Here is a 21862-nt window from a genome sequence, read left to right on the forward strand (position 1 = left end):
AAAACACAAAGTGACAGTCTTTGTGAAACAAAGAAAAACTCTCAAAATGACACTCTTTATGAAACAGAGGGAGTATGAATTATCATATTGGAAACTGTCTCATACCCGAAATCAGAAAATTAAGAGACTTTCTAACTAGTCAAAAATCAAGTCGAGATAACAAAAAAACTAAAAATCTAATCCTAATATGCCTGTAGATAAGCTAGAAAAAGTTTTTTTTTTTTTAATTAGAAATTACAACTGAAATTTGAACCTGGTAGGTACACTATAATGACAACCCTGAACCATGGTTAGATTACTGAGATTCACTGTTAATCCCAAAGAATGTAAGTATGTAACATCAATCCTACTTTAAAACACACAGAGTGTGACAATTACATTCTTTTACTGTGTATAATAGCACTCCATTGTCTAGTACAAAACATTTTGTTCGTGTGCGGAAGATATTGTAGTCAGGTTGTTTGGTATTTGTGAGAGAATTGGTGAAATTGGTTACTTACTCCAATTCTATGTTCTTTATAAAGTTGGTTCAGATGAGGGGGGCTTCGTCTTGGTCGTCCCAATGATTGACTCTTAATTTAAAAAACAAAAAAAGGACAGTGGAGTTGGACTCTTGTTGGACTTGACGACTCCAGCTCGACTTGGAGGGCTCCCTCTCTCTTTAGTTGAGTAATCTTCACACTTTTCCCCAACTGCTTCCTCTCTCTCTCTCTCTCTCTCTCTCACGGATCTCTCTCCGTCTGCGTAAAGACAAAGATTCATCCTTTAAGCTCCACACCCCACTCAGATCTACACCACCAAAATGTACTTTTTCTAGGTTTTCACAGTAACCCAAAACCCCCCCAATTTGTTTTCCTCAGATGTTGTAGCGGACATTGTATTTAGATCTCTATCTCTTTGTCTCCGAATTCGGAAATGGAGAACAACAATCTTGGTCTTCGTTTTCGTAAGATACCTCGTCAACCTGTTGCTCTCCCTAAGCTCGATCCTTTGGTAATCCCCTTTTACCTTCCTTAATTGTCTTTTCTCTCTCTCTCTCTCTTCTTTTTCTTTTGTTAACCTGATTGATGTGTGTTTCTCTTTTTTTTTTGTTTAGCTTGATGAGAATCTGGAACAATGGCCGCATTTGAACCAATTGGTTCAATGCTATGGCACTGAATGGGTTAAAGATGTTAATAAATATGGACACTATGAAAACACTCGACCTGATACTTTCCAGAGTCAGATTTTTGAAGGACCTGACACTGATACTGAGACTGGTAAGAGTTGCATTGTTTTTTTTTTTGCCTTTTGTCAAGTTTTGTGCTTCAGTCGTCAAGTATTGTTATTTACTTTCTTGCTTCTTCAGAAATTCGTCTTGCTAGTGCTAGGAGTGCAACCATTGAAGAGGATGTAGCTAGCATTTCTGGGAGGCCTTTTTCTGATTCTGGATCCTCCAAGGTGTCTTCTTCTTCTCAATTTCATTGCTCTATTCTATTTATTTCTTCTCGTTTGGTTCTTACATTGAATTGCATGGGATTTTTGCAGCACTTTGGGCAACCTCCCCTCCCTGCTTATGAACCAGCTTTTGACTGGGAAAATGAAAGAGCTATGATATTTGGCCAGAGAACTCCTGAATCACCTGCAGCTAGCTATTCCAGGTTTTTTTGCATGTCATTTTACCTGATCTTTTTTTATGTTTGAAATCTTACTATCTTTGTCTGATTTATCCTTCTGTTCCCTCTATTACCTACACAGTGGATTGAAGATCTCGGTTAGAGTTTTGTCTCTAGCTTTTCAGTCTGGCTTAGTTGGTGAGAACACTAACTGTTTGGGGGAATGGTGTCCATGTAATTTTATTTTAGTTAGTCTAACATCTTTAAGTTCCCTTTTTCCGCCCTTCCCTGCAGAACCATTTTTTGGCTCAATTGCATTGTACAATCAAGAGAGGAAGGAGAAACTCTCTGAGGATTTTTATTTCCATATTTTGCCGACGGAAATGCAGGATGTAAGTCACTGAACAGAGCACTGGCTTAAGTTTTATCTCACTTCATTTTCGGCTTTGTCCTTCTTATGGTTATACAAAAGTTGGTTTAAGTTTTATCTCACTTTATTTTTGCTAACTTGCGCCGCCCCTTGTACGTTATCTTGCAGGCTAGACTTTCTTCTGAAAATCGTGGAGTATTTTATCTAGATGCCCCATCAGCTTCTGTTTGCCTGCTTATTCAATTAGAAAAAACAGCAACAGAGGAGGGAGGCGTTACAACATCTGTCTATTCCCGTAAAGAGCCTGTAATTTCCAAAATCCTGAATTTTCCCTTACTGTCTCTAGAATCTCTTGCTCATGCCTTGGTCTTAGTGATTGTTGCTTTCAAAATTGATTTCGAGTAATTTGGAGATAGCCTGTTACTTATATTATCAGCTGTCTTTACTGCGTGTTTTGATTATATATTTTAGAGTAGTCATGGGATAGCTGGATCTTTAATATCACAATTAGTAAGTACCCTGTTATTAGTAAGTTAGTAACTAAGTTCTCTGGCCATTTGTGAATCAGGTGCACTTAACTGAGAGGGAAAAGCAAAAGTTGCAGGTCTGGTCTCGCATTATGCCTTACCGAGAGTCTTTTGCTTGGGCAGTTGTTCCACTTTTTGATAATAATATCACCACAAACACTGGTGAATCTGCTTCCCCTAGCAGTCCTCTTGCTCCCAGTATGACTGCGTCAAGTTCTCATGATGGTGCTTTTGAACCCATTGCAAAGATCACATCAGATGGAAAGCAAGGTTATTCAGGTGGAAGTTCTGTCGTAGTTGAAATATCTAATTTAAACAAAGTTAAAGAGAGCTACTCTGAAGAGTCAATTCAGGTAGGATGTTTAATTTTCGAATCTCACACAGTTTTTTATCATGTTCTTTATTTACATTTCTTTGAACTTGAGATGGTGTGGAATAGTTTTCATATACTTTGTTCAATTTGGAAATCCTATTGCGTCTGTTACTTGCTAGGTACACTATGGTTGGTTGACATGTATGTAAGCAAGTAGAGTTGCATGCACAGTCGATTGATTACATGCTTTGGTAATTTAATAGATGATATTCTTTTTGTTTCCTATTTGAATGAATTAATTTTGGTAGCATTTGACAATCAGTTCATGGGGTTTAATTCATTAATTTTGAGAAAGAGAAGTTCCTCATTTTTTCCCCCTTTCTGAAGTGTAGTTAGTAACAGGTATATTTACTAAATACATCACAAGGAAACAAAATTCGCGAGCTGTCTCTTCTTTTACTCACATGAAAAGAATTCAAATACTAATTGTTTTGGTAACTTCATCAGTCATATAACAGGAATGCTTTTTATTGATATAACAACATACTGCATATTGTTGCTTTCATCTGGAGGAAACGCATATCTAAAATCCCTATAATTCGTCTTGATCAGTTGGACTTATGACATGTCCTAATTTGCTAATTATCTAATAAATTATTATTTGATTTGTACAGGACCCCAAACGAAAGGTTCACAAACCTGTTAAAGGGGTTCTAAGACTGGAAATTGAGAAACATCGGAATGGACATGGAGACTTTGAAGATCTATCTGAAAATGGAAGTATCATTAATGACTCCCTTGATCCGACTGACCGCCTCAGTGACCTGACACTTACGAAGTGTCCCAGTTCTGGTTCTGGCGGACCCCGTAGTGGCTGTTCGAAGTGGAATTCAGAGGACGCAAAGGATGTTTCGAGAAACCTAACTAGTTCAAGTGGGACTGCTGACTTAAATTGTTATCATGTAAGCACATCAGCTTTATCATTCTTTCTACCAATTCCTTGATTTACTGCTTATAGTTTTACTTCGTCTTTAGCTCCCATCTCTTTTCATCAGCCTGTTTTCTCAATAGAGGATAAAAGTACAATAGAGATTTTCTTTGTTTCTAACTCTAGTTAGAAGCTGGAAATCTGTGTATAGTCTTTGGTATAATTTACTCGCAAATTGATATGTTTATCGTCTTCCAGGCTTTTGATTTCTGCTCTACGACAAGAAACGAGCCTTTTCAACATCTCTTCCATTGCCTTTATGTGTATCCTGTAGCTGTTACTTTAAGTCGGAAGAGGAATCCCTTTATTCGTGTAGAATTGAGAAAGGATGACACAGATGTCCGAAAACAACCACTCGAGGTAATTATTTTGATTATCACCAGTCCTGTAAACGATCTGACCTTTTTCTTGAGTCTTAATTGTTTCTTACTATTGATTTGGCTAGGCAATTTATCCAAGAGAACCTGGTGTTTCACTTCAGAAGTGGGTTCATACACAGGTTGCTGTTGGTGCTAGGGCTGCTAGCTACCATGATGAAATTAAGGTGTCTCTTCCTGCCACATGGACGCCATCACATCATCTGTTGTTCACTTTTTTTCATGTTGATCTCCAGACAAAGCTAGAAGCTCCAAGACCAGTAAGATTTACACAGAGTTGTATGCTTGTTTCTCTCTGATGAACCTAGTCCCAGTGACTAACTATCTTTTCTTTTCAGGTAGTTGTTGGATATGCATCACTTCCATTATCTACCTATATTCAGTATGTATATGATATTCCCCATTTGGTCTCTGGAATCTTTATGTACTGCTGAAGGCTTCTCTTTTAGATTTCCTTATCACTAATTGTTAAGTGATGCGTTTTTTCATCTGTATGAGCGAAAATGCTAGTATACAAACAAAATTGAAATTTTGAAGATGCAGTATATCACTGATGTCAAACTTATCTGAACAACTAGATTGCTTAATAAGCTGGGAGAGTGTATGCCTTGATTTATTCATTTTTTTCTTGTTGCTGACAGTTTGTTGATTACTAATGCAGCTCACGGTCTGATATTTCTCTACCAGTAATGAGAGAACTGGTTCCCCACTATCTTCAGGAAACCACCAAGGTATGTTGTCATAATATGAAAGCATCAGCTTTAGATATATTTTTTGCATGTTAAGCTAGTATAACGGTTCAAATCCGCATGAATGTTTGAAATTCAAAAGTTGGGAAAGGGACTTTATGAAAAAATTTCATACATGAAAGGAAGATAAAGAACAATAGGCTAGACTGTTAAGAAGGTTCTGTAGCTGATGACTAATTAAGGGGTTGTCACCTGCAAGCATAGCAAACGTTTAAGAAATCAACAGAACTGACTAACAGGTTTTGGCGTTGTATTAATCTAGGCTGTAGCTTCTGACATTACAATAAGGATTTAACTTAGGTAGCTCTAAACTTTCCATCCTCAGAAAATTACCATTGTGCATATCCTTCAAGAGGTCGACGAAGAATGCAAGGGTGGTTGTAGATCATCTCACTGTGGCATCTATTGCTGGAAATGTACATAATTACTGCATAGTGCTGGAGAACTGTGTATAATTTGGTATTATATCCTAGTAATGTTGGTTGGTGCACATGATAATTAGTTCTAGTTCTCAACTTTGGTATAACTAGTGAGATAATTCTATATTAGGTACTCAAGCTAGGAATTGTGTAATAATATTCTTATATATTGATCAAAGCAACATTACTTCAAACATTATTTTACAATTATACTCTTTGACAATTACAGGAGAGGTTGGATTATTTGGAAGATGGCAAGACTATTTTTAAGTTGCGACTGAGACTTTGTTCATCTCTTTATCCAACCAATGAACGTGTCAGGGATTTCTGTCTAGAGTATGATAGACATACCCTCCGGACAAACCCTCCCTGGGGTTCAGAACTGTTGCAGGTATCCACAGGAACTCTGTCTCATTTGATTTATTTTCTCCACTGGTATTTTAACATGTTCTTTTTCTCTTAAGGCAATAAACAGTTTGAAGCACGTTGATTCTACTGCCTTGCTTCAGTTTCTTTACCCAATTCTTAACATGCTCCTTCATCTTATTGGCAATGGTGGAGAAACTCTTCAGGTTTGTTTGAAATCTTCTAGTTCCTTTATCATGATTTTTTTACCATTCTTGACTCGTATTTCTGTCCATGTGACTATTTCGCACATCATTTAACAATCAAGTTTTTTTCAACTTGCTTCAGGTTGCAGCATTCAGAGCCATGGTGGATATTTTAACTCGGTATGCATTTCTTAGTGTTAAGCTTAGCTAGGTTTAATCTAGAACAAATAGTAAATTTGTAAAGGGCTTGTCTAGTAGGATATATAATCGGCTCCAAATGAAAATTTAACCCAAAGGATTAGGGGAACTATTATTAGAACATTTATATAACAAGGGTTAGAGTTTAGCTAAATGACCAAAGAATGTTATGTCACAATGTCATTGGTCTTGAACTTTGGATGGTCTATTATCAGAATATCATTAGAGTTGCAAATAATGTGTCTAACTGGACGCTGGTAAATGTATTACAAGCACACGAACCCTTGTTCTTACTAGATCTTTCAATTTGGTAGGGTGCAGCAGGTGTCGTTTGATGATGCTGACCGAAATCGGTTTCTGGTCACCTATGTTGATTATTCTTTTGATGATTTTGGAGGCAATCAACCTCCAGTTTATCCTGGATTAGCAACTGTATGGGGAAGTTTAGCTAGAAGCAAGGTACAAATCGCCCATGTTGTCTGGATGAAATTACTAGCTTATCTTTGTTCTAATGTGATATACATTTTCATTATACTTTTCACCAAAGTTGAGCAATCTCCATGTTACCTATTCGTTCTGCTATCTGCTGCGAAATTTCTTAGTTATTTCGCTTTTGGTTGATGAACACTTACTGACCTTACAGGCTAAAGGTTACCGGGTTGGACCTGTATATGACGACGTATTATCGATGGCGTGGTTTTTCCTTGAGTTGATTGTTAAATCAATGGCATTGGAGCAGGCACGTCTCTATGATCACAATCTACCTTCAGGTATTATTGGGATATCCAGTTTCCATTTTCCCAAAAAATTTTCATTGTCAAGTGGACATGCAATATTGTTTTAGGTATTGGTCTCTCCCCATCACAATAAAAAATTGGATGATTAAATTTAACGAAGAACCTGATGACCTGTAATATGAGTGTTGTTTTGAACTTAATGGCCACGAACTCAAGTAATTATTTGAACTTAAATGACGCATATGTTGACATAAAAGAAAAAATCGTTAGAGTTGCCCTCTGTTTTATATTCTCAACAAATTATAAATGTATATAACTCGAATACAAGTTCCAATAATAATCACTTATCATGCCACAATGTAGTATGCTTATTTAGTGATTATAATTACAAAATACATTGTGGCCTTAGATTAATCATGGTCTATCTATTGCCCTACCCTTGTGCGTTAACTAGTTTCAGTGTGTAATTCAGGTATTATACGGTTACCAAGTAATGTGCTCAATTTTTCTTCTCTATCATAGGCGAGGATGTTCCACCCATGCAGCTCAAAGAAAGTGTATTCCGATGTATCATGCAATTGTTTGATTGCCTTTTAACTGAAGTACATGAACGTTGTAAAAAGGGCTTAAGCTTGGCAAAACGTCTGAACAGCAGTTTGGCCTTCTTCTGTTATGATCTTTTATATATCATTGAGCCCTGCCAAGTCTATGAACTGGTATGTTTTTGTTTTGTATCTTTCAGATTATCATTCGTGGCAGCAACGGTTTGCATTACTAATTGGTTGATCATGTGCATCTGTATGGTTTTCAGGTGTGGAAATTGTATGCTAATATTGTTCATGAAAAAATTCTTTAATTCAAAAACGTTTATTATCTTTCTACTGATTTTGGGACATATTTTGCCATCGGTAGTCAGTAGTTTAGAACATGGGAATAATTTATCCTTCATATAGTTTTGATAGTGATAACTGTTACACGTCCTTCTCGCTCTCAACAGGTATCATTATACATGGACAAGTTTTCTGGTGTTTGTCAATCCGTTCTACACGAATGCAAGCTCACGTTTTTGCAAATTATCTCCGACCATGATCTTTTTGTAGAAATGCCTGGCAGAGACCCATCAGACAGGTACTCCCCCCTAGATACCCGTTAAACAGTTTTGCATTGTCAAACATTTGTATTTTTTTTAGCACACTTGAGAACATGAAATAAAACATAAAGAGGCTACTTCTGCAGTAAGCATATGAAGTCTTGAAAAGATGCAGTAAACTGAACTACAGTCTTCCATCTTCTTTTTTGTGTGTTGCATCATGATTTTTTTTACTCAGCTAACTCTATTTGTATGTTCTAGGAATTATTTATCATCCATATTAATACAAGAGTTATTTCTCTCCCTGGATCATGATGAGCTGCCTCTGCGGGCGAAGGTACTTCTGATTCTAAATGTCTGTACGTATAAGATACATATCATGTAAGAATTTTACATTGTGAATCGTTTCCTTTTTTGGTATCCTTTCAGGGAGCAAGAATTTTAGTGATCCTCTTGTGCAAACATGAGTTTGATGCGCGGTACCAGAAAGCCGAAGATAAGCTGTACATTGCACAACTATATTTTCCTTTCGTCGGGCAGGTATGTTACAGTGGCTTAATAAAAAAAATGCATAAATTCTTTCATCCACTTCTGCTTTGAAAAGTTTTGTGGTCAATGGTTATTTTCCAAGGCTAAAAAGCAGCCCAAAAGCTTGTGTAATTCCCTCAATAATCGTGTCATAAGCATCCATTATTACAGGAACATTAGAAATGTGTTAGGAGTTAAATGGTGTGGCAACCTTTTGATTGATTGCTTTGTTTATAGTTTATACAATTATAGTTAAGGTCAGCGGAGAAATTTTTCTGACATTTAATGTTGTTTTCTTCCTTTTGCAGATTTTAGATGAAATGCCTGTATTTTATAACCTAAATGCTACTGAAAAGCGTGAGGTTTTAATTGGTGTGCTGCAAATTGTTCGTAATCTGGATGACACATCACTTGTCAAGGCATGGCAGCAGAGCATCGCTCGTACTAGATTGTATTTCAAACTCATGGAAGAATGCCTCATACTTTTCGAGGTTCCTTTCCACAACCATTTCTTAAAATTTGGGAAAAGGCTCAACTATTTTATGAAGCCAAAGGAAATTTTCTATCCATAGAAATATGGATACTGGTGGTCGGTTATTATATAACTTATCTACCATTCTCCTTTTTTCCTTTTTTGGGAGAAAATTTGATTTCAGCTAGTTGTGCGGATGTGATAGAATGATTTGGGGACTGCTACAGCCTAGTAGAACTTAGATTTGATGTATTACCCAAAAACATTTGTATTTGTAGTCCACTTACTGTTCGAGTCCTAACGTCCTATGGTGATTTGATAATGTTGAATTAAAATAAAATTTCAGCACAAGAAGGCTGACAGCATCCTCGGAGGCAACAATTCTCGTGGGCCTATTAGTGAAGGAGCTGGATCACCAAAGTACTCCGAGCGACTTTCTCCTGCTATCAACAATTATCTGTCAGAAGCTTCTCGCCAAGAAGTCAGGGTGAGTTGCTAAATTTATCCTGTATGTTTGTTCCTCTCTTCTACTTTTTGGTATAAAGTATAAACCTACAAGTTCACCTAGAGTTCCATAACATTGTTGCTTTCTTTTGGTGGGCTTCTCAAAACTAAGTTAGAAAGTCCGGCACTTTTTACTTATTTTATTTTAAACCTAAGGACTGCTCAAATGCCTTCTGAATGTTTACTGCAGCTAGAGGGAACACCTGATAATGGGTACCTGTGGCAGAGAGTTAATTCTCAGTTGGCCTCCCCTAGCCAACCTTATTCTCTAAGAGAAGCTTTAGCGCAAGCACAATCGTCGCGGATTGGAGCTTCAGCCCAGGCACTAAGAGAATCGTTGCACCCTATTTTGAGGCAAAAACTGGTATAGTTTATGTTCCCTTCATACCTCCTGAATGTTACTCATAATACTTGCTCGCATACTAACTGCATTCACTCTCACCAGGAACTTTGGGAAGAGAATGTAAGTGCCACAGTTAGCCTCCAGGTTTTGGAGATCACTGAGAAATTTTCATCAATGGCAGCCTCTCACAATATTGCGACGGACTATGGCAAATTGGACTGCGTTACTACAATATTGACGAGTTTCTTCTCTCGAAACCAGTCACTAGCCTTCTGGAAAGCCTTCTTTCCAATTTTCAACAGAATCTTTGATCTTCATGGGGCTACACTAATGGCCAGGGAAAATGATCGCTTCTTAAAACAGATAGCCTTCCATCTTCTCCGGCTTGCTGTTTACCGCAATGACAGTGTCAGGAAAAGGGCTGTTATTGGTCTTCAAATATTAGTTAAGGTGAGACATCTAGATTCCTGTAAAGACTTATCTGTTTCTTGCGAGCTGGTATGATATCAATTGCTTTGTTCTTGCAGAGCTCGCTATACTTTATGCAGACTGCTAGGCTCAGGGCTTTGCTGACAATTACACTGTCAGAACTCATGTCGGATGTCCAAGTGACTCATATGAAAACAGATAATACATTAGAAGAGAGTGGAGAGGCACGGCGGCTTCAACAGTCATTAAGCGAAATGGCTGATGAAGCTAAGAGTGTCAATTTGTTGAGGGAGTGTGGTCTTCCTGATGATACACTGTTGATAATTCCCGAGAAATTTACTGAGAACCGCTGGTCATGGGATGAAGTGAAACATCTTTCTGACAGCCTTGTTCTTGCTCTTGATGCCAGCCTCGGGCATGCCCTTTTGGTATGGTTTATAATCGACTTGGTATTTCGTAAAGATATTTTTTCTGGTGTCAGTGAGGGAAGATATGTCTTCTGCTCGTCTGTCTTGATTGCTAAATTGATCCTTGCCTTTTTATGTGGTGGAAGTGTCATGTTTTTTACTCCTCGTCAACACCTATTTTTAGTATTTTCATCGAATTGCTAGGTATATAAGATAACACAGGATCTAATTTCTATGTGGAAGTTGGAGATTGACACTGATGAAAGTGTGTCCGAGTACATCTGTATTTTCCTGTCATGATTGTGTGCTCTCATCACATATAGGGAGATACTTTTACGCTTATAGAGAGTTGATTCATGTCCCTCCCTTCTCTTTCCTGATATTTCCTGAACTTTTAACTTGGAAAGTTTAGGTGAGTACAAATATTACTGTGAATGACTGTTTTGCCATCACTGGTCTAAATTATCACAGACCGGCTTGCCAAACTTACACAAGTTTGCTAATCCTGTTTTGTGGCATCACTTCCATGTTTGCACCATTTCCTATTTCGTTTCTTCTTTGTTCCTTTCGTGATGAAGAAAAACTATTAGACTCAACCAGTCTGTAAGTCATTCTGTACTTTTCCAATTGAAAATTCTGTTATTACAGGGATCTGTGATGGCTATGGATCGATATGCTGCGGCTGAGAGCTTCTACAAACTTGGAATGGCATTTGCTCCTGTTCCTGATCTTCACATAATGTGGTTGCTGCATTTATGTGATGCCCACCAGGAAATGCAGTCTTGGGCTGAAGCTGCACAGTGTGCTGTCGCGGTTGCAGGTGTTATAATGCAGGTAATAATAATATATAAATCTAGTATGTGATTTAGATGTGCAGTGGATCATCTCTGCAGTATGGTTCATTCTAGTCTTCCCGTCCACTAAATACTACTTCCAGAACTTATGTGCATGTTTTGGTTTTCGCCTTGTAGGCCTTGGTGGCTAGAAATGATGGTGTGTGGAGCAAGGATCATGTGTCTTCCTTGCGTAAGATTTGCCCTATGGTAAGTGGCGAGTTTACAACAGAGGCATCTGCTGCTGAAGTCGAGGGTTATGGTGCTTCAAAGCTAACAGTTGACTCCGCCGTCAAGTATCTACAGCTTGCTAATAAGCTTTTCTCTCAAGCTGAGCTCTACCATTTTTGTGCCAGCATTTTGGAACTTGTTATTCCAGTTTACAAGAGCAGGAAGGCTTATGGGCAGTTGGCTAAGTGTCACACTTTACTTACCAATATATACGAGTCCATTCTTGACCAAGAATCAAACCCAATCCCATTTATCGATGCTACATATTACCGGGTGGGATTTTACGGCGAAAAGTTTGGGAAGTTGGACAGGAAAGAATATGTATATCGAGAACCACGAGATGTGCGGCTAGGGGATATAATGGAAAAGCTGAGCCATATTTATGAATCAAGAATGGACAGCAACCATATTCTGCACATTATACCAGATTCGAGACAAGTGAAGGCAGAAGAATTGCAGGCAGGAGCGTGCTACCTGCAAATTACGGCTGTTGATGCAGTGATGGAAGATGAGGATCTTGGGAGCAGAAGAGAGAGGATATTTTCTCTCTCGACTGGAAGTGTTCGCGCACGAGTGTTTGATCGCTTCTTGTTTGACACACCATTTACAAAAAATGGTAAGACACAAGGAGGATTAGAAGATCAATGGAAGAGAAGAACAGTGCTGCAGACGGAGGGTTCATTCCCTGCCCTTGTGAATAGGCTGTTGGTTACCAAGTCTGAATCCCTTGAATTCTCGCCAGTGGAGAATGCGATCGGAATGATTGAAACGCGGACCACTGCTCTGAGAAATGAGCTAGAGGAGCCTCGTAGCTCAGATGGGGATCACCTACCACGGCTTCAAAGTCTGCAGAGGATTCTCCAAGGAAGTGTTGCAGTACAGGTGGGTTTTGTCCCATAATATCTGTAATAGATTGTGTTGTAAAACGTAGAAATGTTTATCATACGTCTTTCTATGAAAATATGCAGGTGAACAGTGGGGTGTTGAGCGTGTGCACAGCTTTCTTATCAGGAGAGCCCGCAACTAGACTGCGTTCGCAGGAACTGCAGCAACTGATAGCGGCACTGCTTGAATTCATGGCAGTATGTAAGCGAGCCATTAGGGTTCACTTTAGATTAATTGGGGAAGAAGATCAGGAATTCCATACGCAGCTTGTCAATGGATTTCAGTCTCTCACCGCAGAACTCTCACATTACATTCCTGCTATCTTGTCCGAACTTTAGATTCTTTGTCAGGCTTTTTTTTTTTTTTTTGCTATGAGTTTTGTGCTTTTTCTTCCACTATTTGGTTTGGCTATATGTTTGTCATTTTCTTATTTCTTTCTTTGAGAGAGTGATAAACAAAGAAAAAAAAAAAAAAGAGTCAATTCGGTAAATGACAGCGAATGAAAGAAAAACTAGAAAGGTAACAAATGGTTGACGTCAAATTCAGAAACATTTAAGAAAAGAAGAGACACATAAGAGACGTTGAAACACTAGGCATAGCTTGTAACTCGTCAATCATCTTCTGTTTCTCTTCAGGATTGCAGGTTGAATTCATCGTAATTTCCACCCTTTTTAGACACACGGAGTTTTCCAGAATGTATATCATGAGTTGTTATTCAACTTCTGTTCCTTCGTATGCTTTCCATTTAAAGATCATGAGATGAGACGACAAGCATTTGGGAACAGAACCCGGTTGGAACGCATACGAAGGAAAAAACTTATATTTGGAGTCGACCATTAAAACCTCTAGTTTAGGACAATTAGAGAGCAAAACCACAAGTGATTCACACAAGTCCGGGTGAAATCGACTTATGATACACTCTTTAAGTAGAGTGTAAATAACGGCGTTGCACCATGGAACGATTGTATGATCTTCACCAGGAGATAGCTCAAGATACTCGATCGATGAAAGAGATGTCAGAAAATTGTCATCAGGGTAAAAATCAACATCAATAAGTGCTCTCATAAGGCGAGGCATATGGTTAATCGAGCAAGAGGAGTTTTCCAATCCGTCAATAATGTCGAGATATACTAAATCTGGGGTGTCTATAACCAATGACACATCGCTATCATCATCATCGTCTTCCTGAAAGAACAAACTCATATAAGTTAATCTCAGTAGAGAAGGCACTTTCACAGTGAACTTTCTCACATTATCATCCACATTATCAGGTCGAGTCACATCCAGATCCTTGAGAACGGGGCAACTTGATAAAAGCCTGACATGAGAATCTTCGTCTTTGAATACAACATTGTTAAGAACAAGCTTGTAAAGTGATGGGAGATCAGCCTCACAAGGAACATCCACAAGAATCTTACCCATGAGGATCAATTCCGTAAGCGTTTTGCACGTGTAAAGACTCTTCGGCATTGTGATCCGCTCGCTAAACCAGTCGAGGTAGAAGTATAGCTTACGCAAACAGCGATCAACTGCTTTTGCAACACACGTTGCAACATCAGCATCAACGGGACATTGTACACCGAGATTAATACGCAAATTTTCTACTGAAGGTGCATTGTGAAATCCCATTGACTCGTCAAGAAACCACCAGACGCTCTTGCTACTACTGTTTCCCGTTTCTTTGTAGTCAAGTCTAGGCAACTTTCTCCAGACAAACCGCCATCGTTTTGACAAAAACGTTGTGGCCACTGCTTCTTTTGTCGGAAGAAACAATAATATCTCTACGAGTAGATCGTCCGACAACTCACTGATTCTGTCTTCACCGCCCATCACAATCTCTTCAACTTTGTTGGAGAACGTTCAGCTTCCTTCCGCCAGACTTAATATCTTTTTACAAAAACCCTAATTAGAGAATTTGCTTCGTCTCATATTATAATTAGAGTGCCACGTCAGCACCATTTTATAATTATAATCTCCGCCGCTCGATTTCAGATCAGATCAGATTCAGCTATGGAAACAGCGGCGGCGTCGTCTAGAGTAGAATTGATTGTGAAAGGCAACTTACCGGAGGTTCCTTGTCAGTACATTCAACCACCGGAAGCTCGACCTAATCTCCATAACTCCGTCGATGGAGCTTCGATCCCAACCGTCGATCTCTCGAGCTCCGATTCGGCGAGAGAAGCCATCGGTGACGCTTGTCGCAACTGGGGAGCCTTCCATGTGATCAACCATGGCGTTCCTATCAATCTCCTTGATCGGATGAGGTCTTTAGGTCTCTCTTTCTTCCGAGACTCTCCCATGGATGATAAGCTCCGCTACGCCTGCGATTCCACCTCCGCCGCGTCCGAAGGCTACGGCAGCCGTATGTTGCTGGGAGCTAAAGACGACGTCGTTTTGGACTGGAGAGACTACTTTGATCACCACACGTTCCCTCTCTCTCGCCGTAACCCTTCTCGTTGGCCGATTCATCCTCCTGACTACAGGTACGGTTCATCTCTTCACTAAAGTTCTCATCTTCATTTAGATTCTCTGAGGTTAAAGGTTTCATCTTTGTTTGAATTCTGAGGTTAAAGGTTTCATCTTTCTCTAAATTGATTGATCCTTGGGTTTGGTAGACAAGTAGTTGGAGAATATGGTGATGAGATGAAGAAACTAGCTCAGATGCTTTTAGGGATGATCTCAGAGAGTTTGGGGCTTCCTTGTTCGTCTATAGAAGAAGCTGTTGGAGAAATCTATCAGAACATCACTGTGAGCTATTACCCTCCTTGTCCACAGCCAGAGCTCACTCTTGGTCTCCAGTCACATTCCGATATGGGTGCTATTACTCTCTTGTTTCAAGATGATGTTGGAGGTCTTCAGCTTTACAAGGATGACCAATGGCTCACTGTTCCTCCTATCTCTGATGCTATTCTCGTCCTTGTAGCTGATCAAACCGAGGTAGTATCTATTCTATTTGATTGAGGTCACAGAACAGATTAAGCTAGAAAAGTCTCTGACTATGTCTATCCTTTGTGCAGATCATAACCAATGGGATTTACAAAAGTGCTCAACATAGAGCTGTAACTAATGCGAATCGGGCGAGGTTATCAGTCGCAACCTTTCATGATCCTTCCAAGACTGCAAGGATAGCACCAGTTTCTCAACTCTCACCACCGTCTTACAAGGAAGTTGTGTATGGTCAATATGTTTCTTCCTGGTACTCTAAAGGTCCTGAGGGTAAACGAAACCTCGATGCTCTCCTCTGCTGATCTTATCTCTGTTTCACTGGCCATCTTTTATTGTTCTTAAGTTTATGCTAGTGAGTGTGTGGATTTCAGTTGCCACGACTTCACAATGTTTGTGTTATGACATTGTTTACAACACAAGCAAGGGACACATTGGCTGTAAAAACTCAGATGATAAATAAATAAACTGAATGAATTCTGATCACAGTGTTTTCAGTAACGACGACTTTGTTTTGCTTTGCACAAAAATAAAAGAAAATATTTGAGATAATAGACGATAAAGGTTAAGAAAATATCATCATTGACTACATTTGCAAGTACCAAACCTGACGATCTTTGATGATATGAATTATGAATCCATCATAAATTTGATCCTTGATCAATGATCATATGTAATTAGTTTTGCGGGTCACCGATGGTTTTGCACGTCATCTTTAGGTTCTGCTCCTACTATGGGCGCTGCCAATCTTCGCCGCAGTCTCTCTCCTCTTCATGCTGAGGTTGAAGCTCTTATATGGGCGATGCGTTGTATGATTGGGGCTGACAATCAATCTGTAGTTTTTCTTACCGACTGCTCTGACTTAGTGAAGATGGTGTCTTCACCTTCCGAGTGGCCAGCTTTTACGCCTTATTTGGAGGATATACAGGCGGATAGAGAGGAGTTTGTCTCGTTTTCTTTAGTCTACGTCCCTCGCTCTCAGAATGGTAAAGCGGACAATTTGGCGCGACGAGTTCGTACAGTTCCGCACTTAGTTACCTATGTAAACAATGTTCCTTCGTATTGGCTTGTTTGAGTCAATTTGTATGCTGTTGTCAAAAAAAAAAAAAAAATGATCATATGTAAATGCAATGATCATATTGTACATGTAAGCATATATGTACCTCCCGTCAACAAGCAGAGTGATTCTTGAACCAAGGTATCTATATCTCAAGTCTTAACAGCTTCGATTACAAAGATTCCAGCTCTCAGCAACATGGGTCAAATTGTATTCAGCCAAGTCTTACGTTTCCTCTCCTGCTAAAGCCATCATCAAACTCTGCACAAGCGAATAGCAGCAGTCAAAGCTTTCTCACTCTACCAAGACCCTCCAATGTTAGTAGCACGTAGCGAAGCGACATCACATCCTCAAAAAGCCTTACTAGCACCTCCACACGCAATATATGGTCAATCACATAATTACCGTCGAGTCTTAATTAACTGAAAAGCTTTCAAAATCACTTAAATTTAATCTTCCACTTAGCTGACGAAAGAGATCAATGCAATGGGTAGTACGTAGCAAACCAAAGGCATCAGCAAACGTGAATATCTGAGTAATTATTGCTTTCATCTTTTCTGAATTGGTAAATTATGGTAAACTACTTTTCATATAGTTTTTTTTTCTTTTTCTTTGTTTCCTGTATCAATCACGGTTAACTTCAATTATGGGTAGGTTTCTACAAAATACACATTATTCGTTTCAAAGACAGATGAGATCTCTAGGGTTTATTCTTTATATAACATATATTTTTGGCGGCTGCTCTCAACCCTTCCCGGAAAATAAACGACCGTCGCTGTTTTCTTTTCATCCATGGGCGCCTTTTCTAGCAAGGAATCGGCTGCCAAAGCTAATTTATTAGGTTTGTATTAGGTAGCTCTCTCTTATCTGTTTAATTAAACGCACCTACTTGGCTGTTGATTTTAACTCTAGTTTTTGTTTTTGTTTTTGTTTTTCCTGCTCTTCCTTTCATGTAGGTAAGCGAAACCTTGAGGATGATTTGGAGAACAAACCGATTCTGAAGAGACATAAGGAAACATCCGAGGAGAAGGTAACCTAACTAATAAAATGGTCGGATTTCTCTTCTGAATTTTCTTGACACTGTTCTAATGGCTACTCTATGTATGCAACAGGATGAGACAACGACTGATAGTCTTGACCAGGCTAATTTAATCTCAGTTAACGTATAACTTAAACTGTTGTACTGTTTGTTAGATATTATATTGTACTACAAGTTTATGTTCAATGTCTATTCAATTCAACAGGAGACAGTGGAGGGACTTGATGGTTGCATTCCCATTCCCGAGGTACCTTGTTCTTAAAATCTGAGTCTTTCAGATAAGGCAACTCTTTGTTATTATTGCAATTTAAGTCCTTTCAGTCGGTTGTCGTGTTAACACATACTACTTGTCTGTTAAATTCAGGCAGTTTCCGTAACAAATAATACGCTCTTGCTTCGCCGTCTCTCTCGCGAAGCAAAATTACCAGATATGTAAGTATAGGTGCTAATGGCTTTAATTTCCACTTTCCTTCTCAGAGCATGACTGATGACTTATACTCCTCCGCTTTTACTACAGCATCTCTTTCTTCAGTGATGTTGGAGACGTTGTTTATGTTCGACTTATAGTAGGCCACGGGGGCAAGAAAAGGAGCTATGCCTTTGTTGAGCTTGCTTCTGCTAACGAAGTAAAGATGGTGAGACTTGTTTTGTAGTAACGATGAGAAAAGTATTTAGTTGTCACTTTAAAACAAGTACGTTTGCTCATTGAATCTTTTATACTCCAGGCGCTGGAAAAGAAGCATGGTGAATATTTGAACGGTCGTCAGATTTCACTTTATATGGCTGATTTCAACAAAGCTGCATACCTTCTGCCCAAGTACGTTCATTTATGTAACTCTGGTTGTACCTTATCTGCTAGATTTTTTGATGCCATTACAGAAGACTAACGCTGTTGTTTTTTGTTACGTAGGTATTGCAAAGAATACGACTCTCACTCTCAGTAAGGGTTTCTAATTTATGCCTCTTGGGATTGAGTTTGTTACTATTTTTTTGGTATACGATCACTAGCTAGTGTTTTTGATATTCAGTTTTGAACACTACCTTCGACGAGAAAGCCTCCTGATAGAAGAAGATGATGCATACGGAGGATTTGATGACATTTCCGATTCTGCTGAGGTACTTTTCTCACAAAGTCTAAAGATGACTCTCTAGATGAGGCTACTTTATTGTCTGTATGCAATTTAAATCCTTTTCTCCTTAGGGTCGTGTTAACACACTTGGCCTTTTCATTTCAGAAAGTACTCGCTGTCGCCAATCTCTCTCCCTACACTAAAATATCAGATATGTAAGTAACACTTAAAAAATTTCCATGCTTTCCTTAGATAGGAGCTAGTTTTCCGTGACTCATATTTTATCCTCCACTTTTGCAGCAAAGGTTTATTTACAAATATGGGAGTTATTAGTGTTCGACTTATTGTGAACAACCAGGGCAAGCATTTGGGCTATGCCTTTGTTGAGTTTTCTTGTGCTTACGACGCAAACAAGGTGAGAGCTGTTTTGTAGTAATGATGGAAAAAACCATTAAATAAAAAGTATATAAATAGTCATTTGACAATTAGTGTACGCTTATGACAAGTGGTTATTTAAAAGCACTAAAGAATCTTTTATACTGTAGGCTCTCAAAGAGAAGAATGGTGAATATTTGCACGATCATAAGATTTTTTTGATGAGAGAACATGATGAAACTCCTGATTATGTTGAGGTACGTACCTGCTCTTATTAACTTTTTTTCTTTTTGTTTCTATACAATTGAAGTCCTTTTCTCCTTGGAGTCGTGCTAATTTAACTTGGCTGTTAAATTCAGGCAGTTGCCGTACAGAAAAAGACGATCTTTGTCTCCCATGTCTCTCCCCAAACTGAAATATCACATATGTAAGTAGCACCTTTAAATTTCCTCTTTCGCTCTTGGAGCAAGTACTTTTTCATTCATGACTAATATTTTACCCTCCATTTTTACAGCATCAGTTTCTTCAAAGATGTTGGAGAAGTTGTTCATGTTCGACTTATTGCAGACAACGAGGGCAGGCATTTGGGTTATGGCTTTGTTGAGTTTTCTTCTGATAACGAAGCAGAGAAGGTGAGACTAGTTTTATAGTAATGATGAAATATAGACAAGTTGAAAGTAGGATTGCTGATTAGATGTTTTAATACTCTTTAGGCGCTGGAAAAGAAGAACGGTGAATATTTGCATGATAGCAAGATTGTTCTTGAAGTGGCTGAGGCTCCATACGATCCACCCAAGTAAATATTGGTCTTCCATGTTATGGAGATTTGTTTATGTAACAGTACTGGTTGTAACTTATTGTTGGAGTTTTGATGCCATTACACAAGACTAACGCTATTGTTTTTGTTACTTAGGTATTGCATAGATTACAATGTTTGGTAAGGGTTATTAACAATTTGCCTCTTGAGTTTCTTTTTTTTTTACCAAGAGCATATTGGGTGAAGTTTTTGGGTGTACATGGAGAGATCACTAGGGTTTTTGATGTTCCAGGTACGAAGACTACCTTAGCCAAGAAAGCCTTCTGATGGGAGAAAACGACGAGGTAGTGAAAGGACTTGATGAAACTCCCGATTTTGTTGAGGTAACTTGTTCTTATTATATATCTGTCATATAATTACTACAGAACTATTGCCATAAAGTCAAAAGATGATTTATTCTGGGGATAAATCAGAATCTTCACATGAGTCTACTTTTTGTTGTTATGCACTTTAAGTCCTTTTCTACTTTGTGTTGTACGTGCTAACACACTTGGCGGTTAAATTATTCAGCCATTTGCTGTAACAAATAAGACGCTCTTTGTTTCCGGTCTCGCTTTCCATACTAATTTTTCAGATATGTAAGTAGCACCTTAAATTTCCACTTTTGTTTGCGGAGCATTTTTTTTCGTGACAGATATAATATTATCTTTCTATGTTTACAGTGTCAGTTTCTTCGAAGATGTTGGAGAAGTTGTTCGTGTTCGAATTGTTATAGACCACAGGGGTAATCATGTGGGCTGTGGGTTTATTGAGTTTGCTTCTACTGAGGAAGCAGAGGAGGTGAGAGTAGTTTAATATATAATGATGAAAATAGATGAAAATAGTCATTTGAAAAGTAGTGTATACCTTTGATGAAAATAATACAAGATAGTTATTTGAAAGTACGATTTCTGATTTAACCTTTTGTTGCTGCAGGCTGTTGAAAAGAAGAATGGTGTATCTTTGTACTACAGCCGCTACTTTAAGATTTCTCTTCAATTGGCAGAGATAGCAGCTCCTTACCCTCTCCCACCCAAGTAAATTGATTTTTCCATAAGGACATTTGTTTGTCTTAAGTTATTGCTATATATAGTTTTGATGTCATTACAGAAGATTAAAGCTATTTATTTATTTGTTAATTAGGTACGACCTTGTGGAGAGGCTTTGGTAAGGGATTTAACTATTTTCATTTTGAGTTTTTGTTATCAAGAGCACATTGGTGAAGTTTTTGGTATACATGGAGAGATCACAAGAGTCTTTTTATATATATATATATATATTCCAGGTATGAAGACAAACTTCGAGGAGGAAGCCTTGATGTGGCGACCAAACCTAATCTGAAGAAACCGGAGGTAGCTGAATTCTGCGGTAAGAAGATTATCTTCTCTTACGACGACTGATGGTAAAAGGGCTTTGGTCTTTTCTAAGAAGAAAGAAGGTTGGAGAGGTAGATGGAGAGGAATCATTGAGATAGCGTAGATAACTAAACTATGGATGATAAGCTCCACTACGCCTGCTATTCCACCTCCGTCCGCGTCAGAGGATTGCACCAGTTTCTCAACTCTCACCACCGTCTTACAAGGAAGTTGTGTATGGTCAATACGTTTCTTCCTGGTACTCCAAAGGTCCTGAGGGTAAACGAAACCTCGATGCTCTCCTCTGCTAATCTTATATCTGTTTCACTTGCCATCTCTTGTTCTTAAGTTTATGCTAGTGAGTGTGTGGATTTCAGTTTCCATGACACAGTTGTTTCACAGATGTTTCAGCTGTTATGATTATTCTTTACAACACAAGAAAGAAACACATTGGCAGTAAAATTCAGATGACAAATAAATAAATTGAATGAATTGTAATCACAGTGTATTCAGTAGTAGACTTTTGCTTAATTTGCACAAAAATAAAAGAACAGATTTGAGGTAATAGACAGTAAAGGTTAAAGATTGCTCAGACGACAGTCGGATATGAAGGAAAAGTGGAGGTCTTTGCAAAGCTGAATGCTCATCTATTTAAAATTGGCAATATAATGGAATGAACAA

At 38.5% G+C, this 21862-nt stretch overlaps 4 protein-coding genes, 1 long non-coding RNA gene and 1 pseudogene across 9 annotated transcripts; 5 read left to right on the forward strand and 1 right to left on the reverse strand.

The window, feature by feature from the left end:
- Window positions 1-428: 428 nt before the first annotated feature.
- Window positions 429-13036, forward strand: LOC104731985 (guanine nucleotide exchange factor SPIKE 1). Of its 5 annotated transcripts, none has more exons than XM_087477522.1 (30): window positions 429-993; window positions 1097-1259; window positions 1349-1440; window positions 1528-1640; window positions 1738-1793; window positions 1890-1987; window positions 2134-2271; window positions 2534-2845; window positions 3480-3767; window positions 3992-4153; window positions 4239-4430; window positions 4509-4552; window positions 4832-4901; window positions 5568-5729; window positions 5803-5910; window positions 6032-6069; window positions 6402-6546; window positions 6731-6857; window positions 7347-7540; window positions 7822-7952; window positions 8176-8251; window positions 8344-8454; window positions 8751-8933; window positions 9261-9401; window positions 9609-9782; window positions 9864-10211; window positions 10289-10618; window positions 11246-11431; window positions 11569-12543; window positions 12630-13036. In XM_087477522.1, exons 1-30 carry the CDS (start codon window positions 916-918, stop codon window positions 12882-12884), a joined length of 5490 nt encoding a protein of 1829 aa, XP_087333648.1. In that variant the 5' UTR covers window positions 429-915; the 3' UTR covers window positions 12885-13036. The 5 variants fall into 5 exon arrangements, 4 of the variants coding, with proteins under 4 accessions (XP_087333648.1, XP_087333649.1, XP_087333650.1 ...); XM_087477523.1 differs by having other exon boundaries at window positions 553-993; window positions 5814-5910; XR_015573822.1 differs by lacking the exons at window positions 10289-10618; window positions 11246-11431; window positions 11569-12543; window positions 12630-13036 and having other exon boundaries at window positions 548-993; window positions 7347-7635.
- Window positions 13037-13257: 221 nt separating this feature from the next.
- On the reverse strand, window positions 13258-14376 carry LOC104733587 (putative F-box/FBD/LRR-repeat protein At3g49480 pseudogene; annotated as a pseudogene).
- Window positions 14164-15975, forward strand: LOC104731986 (jasmonate-induced oxygenase 4). Its single transcript, XM_010451506.3, has 3 exons — window positions 14164-15029; window positions 15162-15483; window positions 15564-15975. Exons 1-3 carry the CDS (start codon window positions 14557-14559, stop codon window positions 15792-15794), a joined length of 1026 nt encoding a protein of 341 aa, XP_010449808.2. The 5' UTR covers window positions 14164-14556; the 3' UTR covers window positions 15795-15975.
- A 247-nt stretch (window positions 15976-16222) lies between these two features.
- LOC147930622 (uncharacterized) lies at window positions 16223-16564 on the forward strand. The gene has a single exon (XM_087476956.1). The coding sequence runs from the start codon at window positions 16223-16225 to the stop codon at window positions 16562-16564; it is 342 nt and encodes a 113-aa protein (XP_087333082.1).
- Window positions 16565-17213: 649 nt separating this feature from the next.
- LOC147930623 (uncharacterized) lies at window positions 17214-18021 on the forward strand. The gene is made up of 5 exons (XR_015573679.1): window positions 17214-17387; window positions 17503-17576; window positions 17659-17709; window positions 17791-17832; window positions 17950-18021. It is a non-coding gene; the product is annotated as an uncharacterized LOC147930623 (long non-coding RNA).
- Window positions 18022-18108: 87 nt separating this feature from the next.
- Window positions 18109-21627, forward strand: LOC104733588 (serine/arginine (SR)-type shuttling mRNA binding protein HRB1-like). The gene is made up of 17 exons (XM_087477538.1): window positions 18109-18220; window positions 18311-18402; window positions 18496-18525; window positions 18614-18701; window positions 18821-18870; window positions 18956-19070; window positions 19201-19287; window positions 19390-19457; window positions 19545-19662; window positions 19744-19826; window positions 19944-19967; window positions 20080-20170; window positions 20358-20425; window positions 20510-20627; window positions 20763-20863; window positions 20970-20993; window positions 21112-21627. Exons 1-17 carry the CDS (start codon window positions 18218-18220, stop codon window positions 21224-21226), a joined length of 1275 nt encoding a protein of 424 aa, XP_087333664.1. The 5' UTR covers window positions 18109-18217; the 3' UTR covers window positions 21227-21627.
- Window positions 21628-21862: the final 235 nt, after the last annotated feature.

This window comes from Camelina sativa, chromosome 12 (assembly GCF_030686135.1).
Source record: "Camelina sativa cultivar CO46 ecotype springtype chromosome 12, ASM3068613v1".
Taxonomy (NCBI): domain Eukaryota; kingdom Viridiplantae; phylum Streptophyta; class Magnoliopsida; order Brassicales; family Brassicaceae; genus Camelina; species Camelina sativa.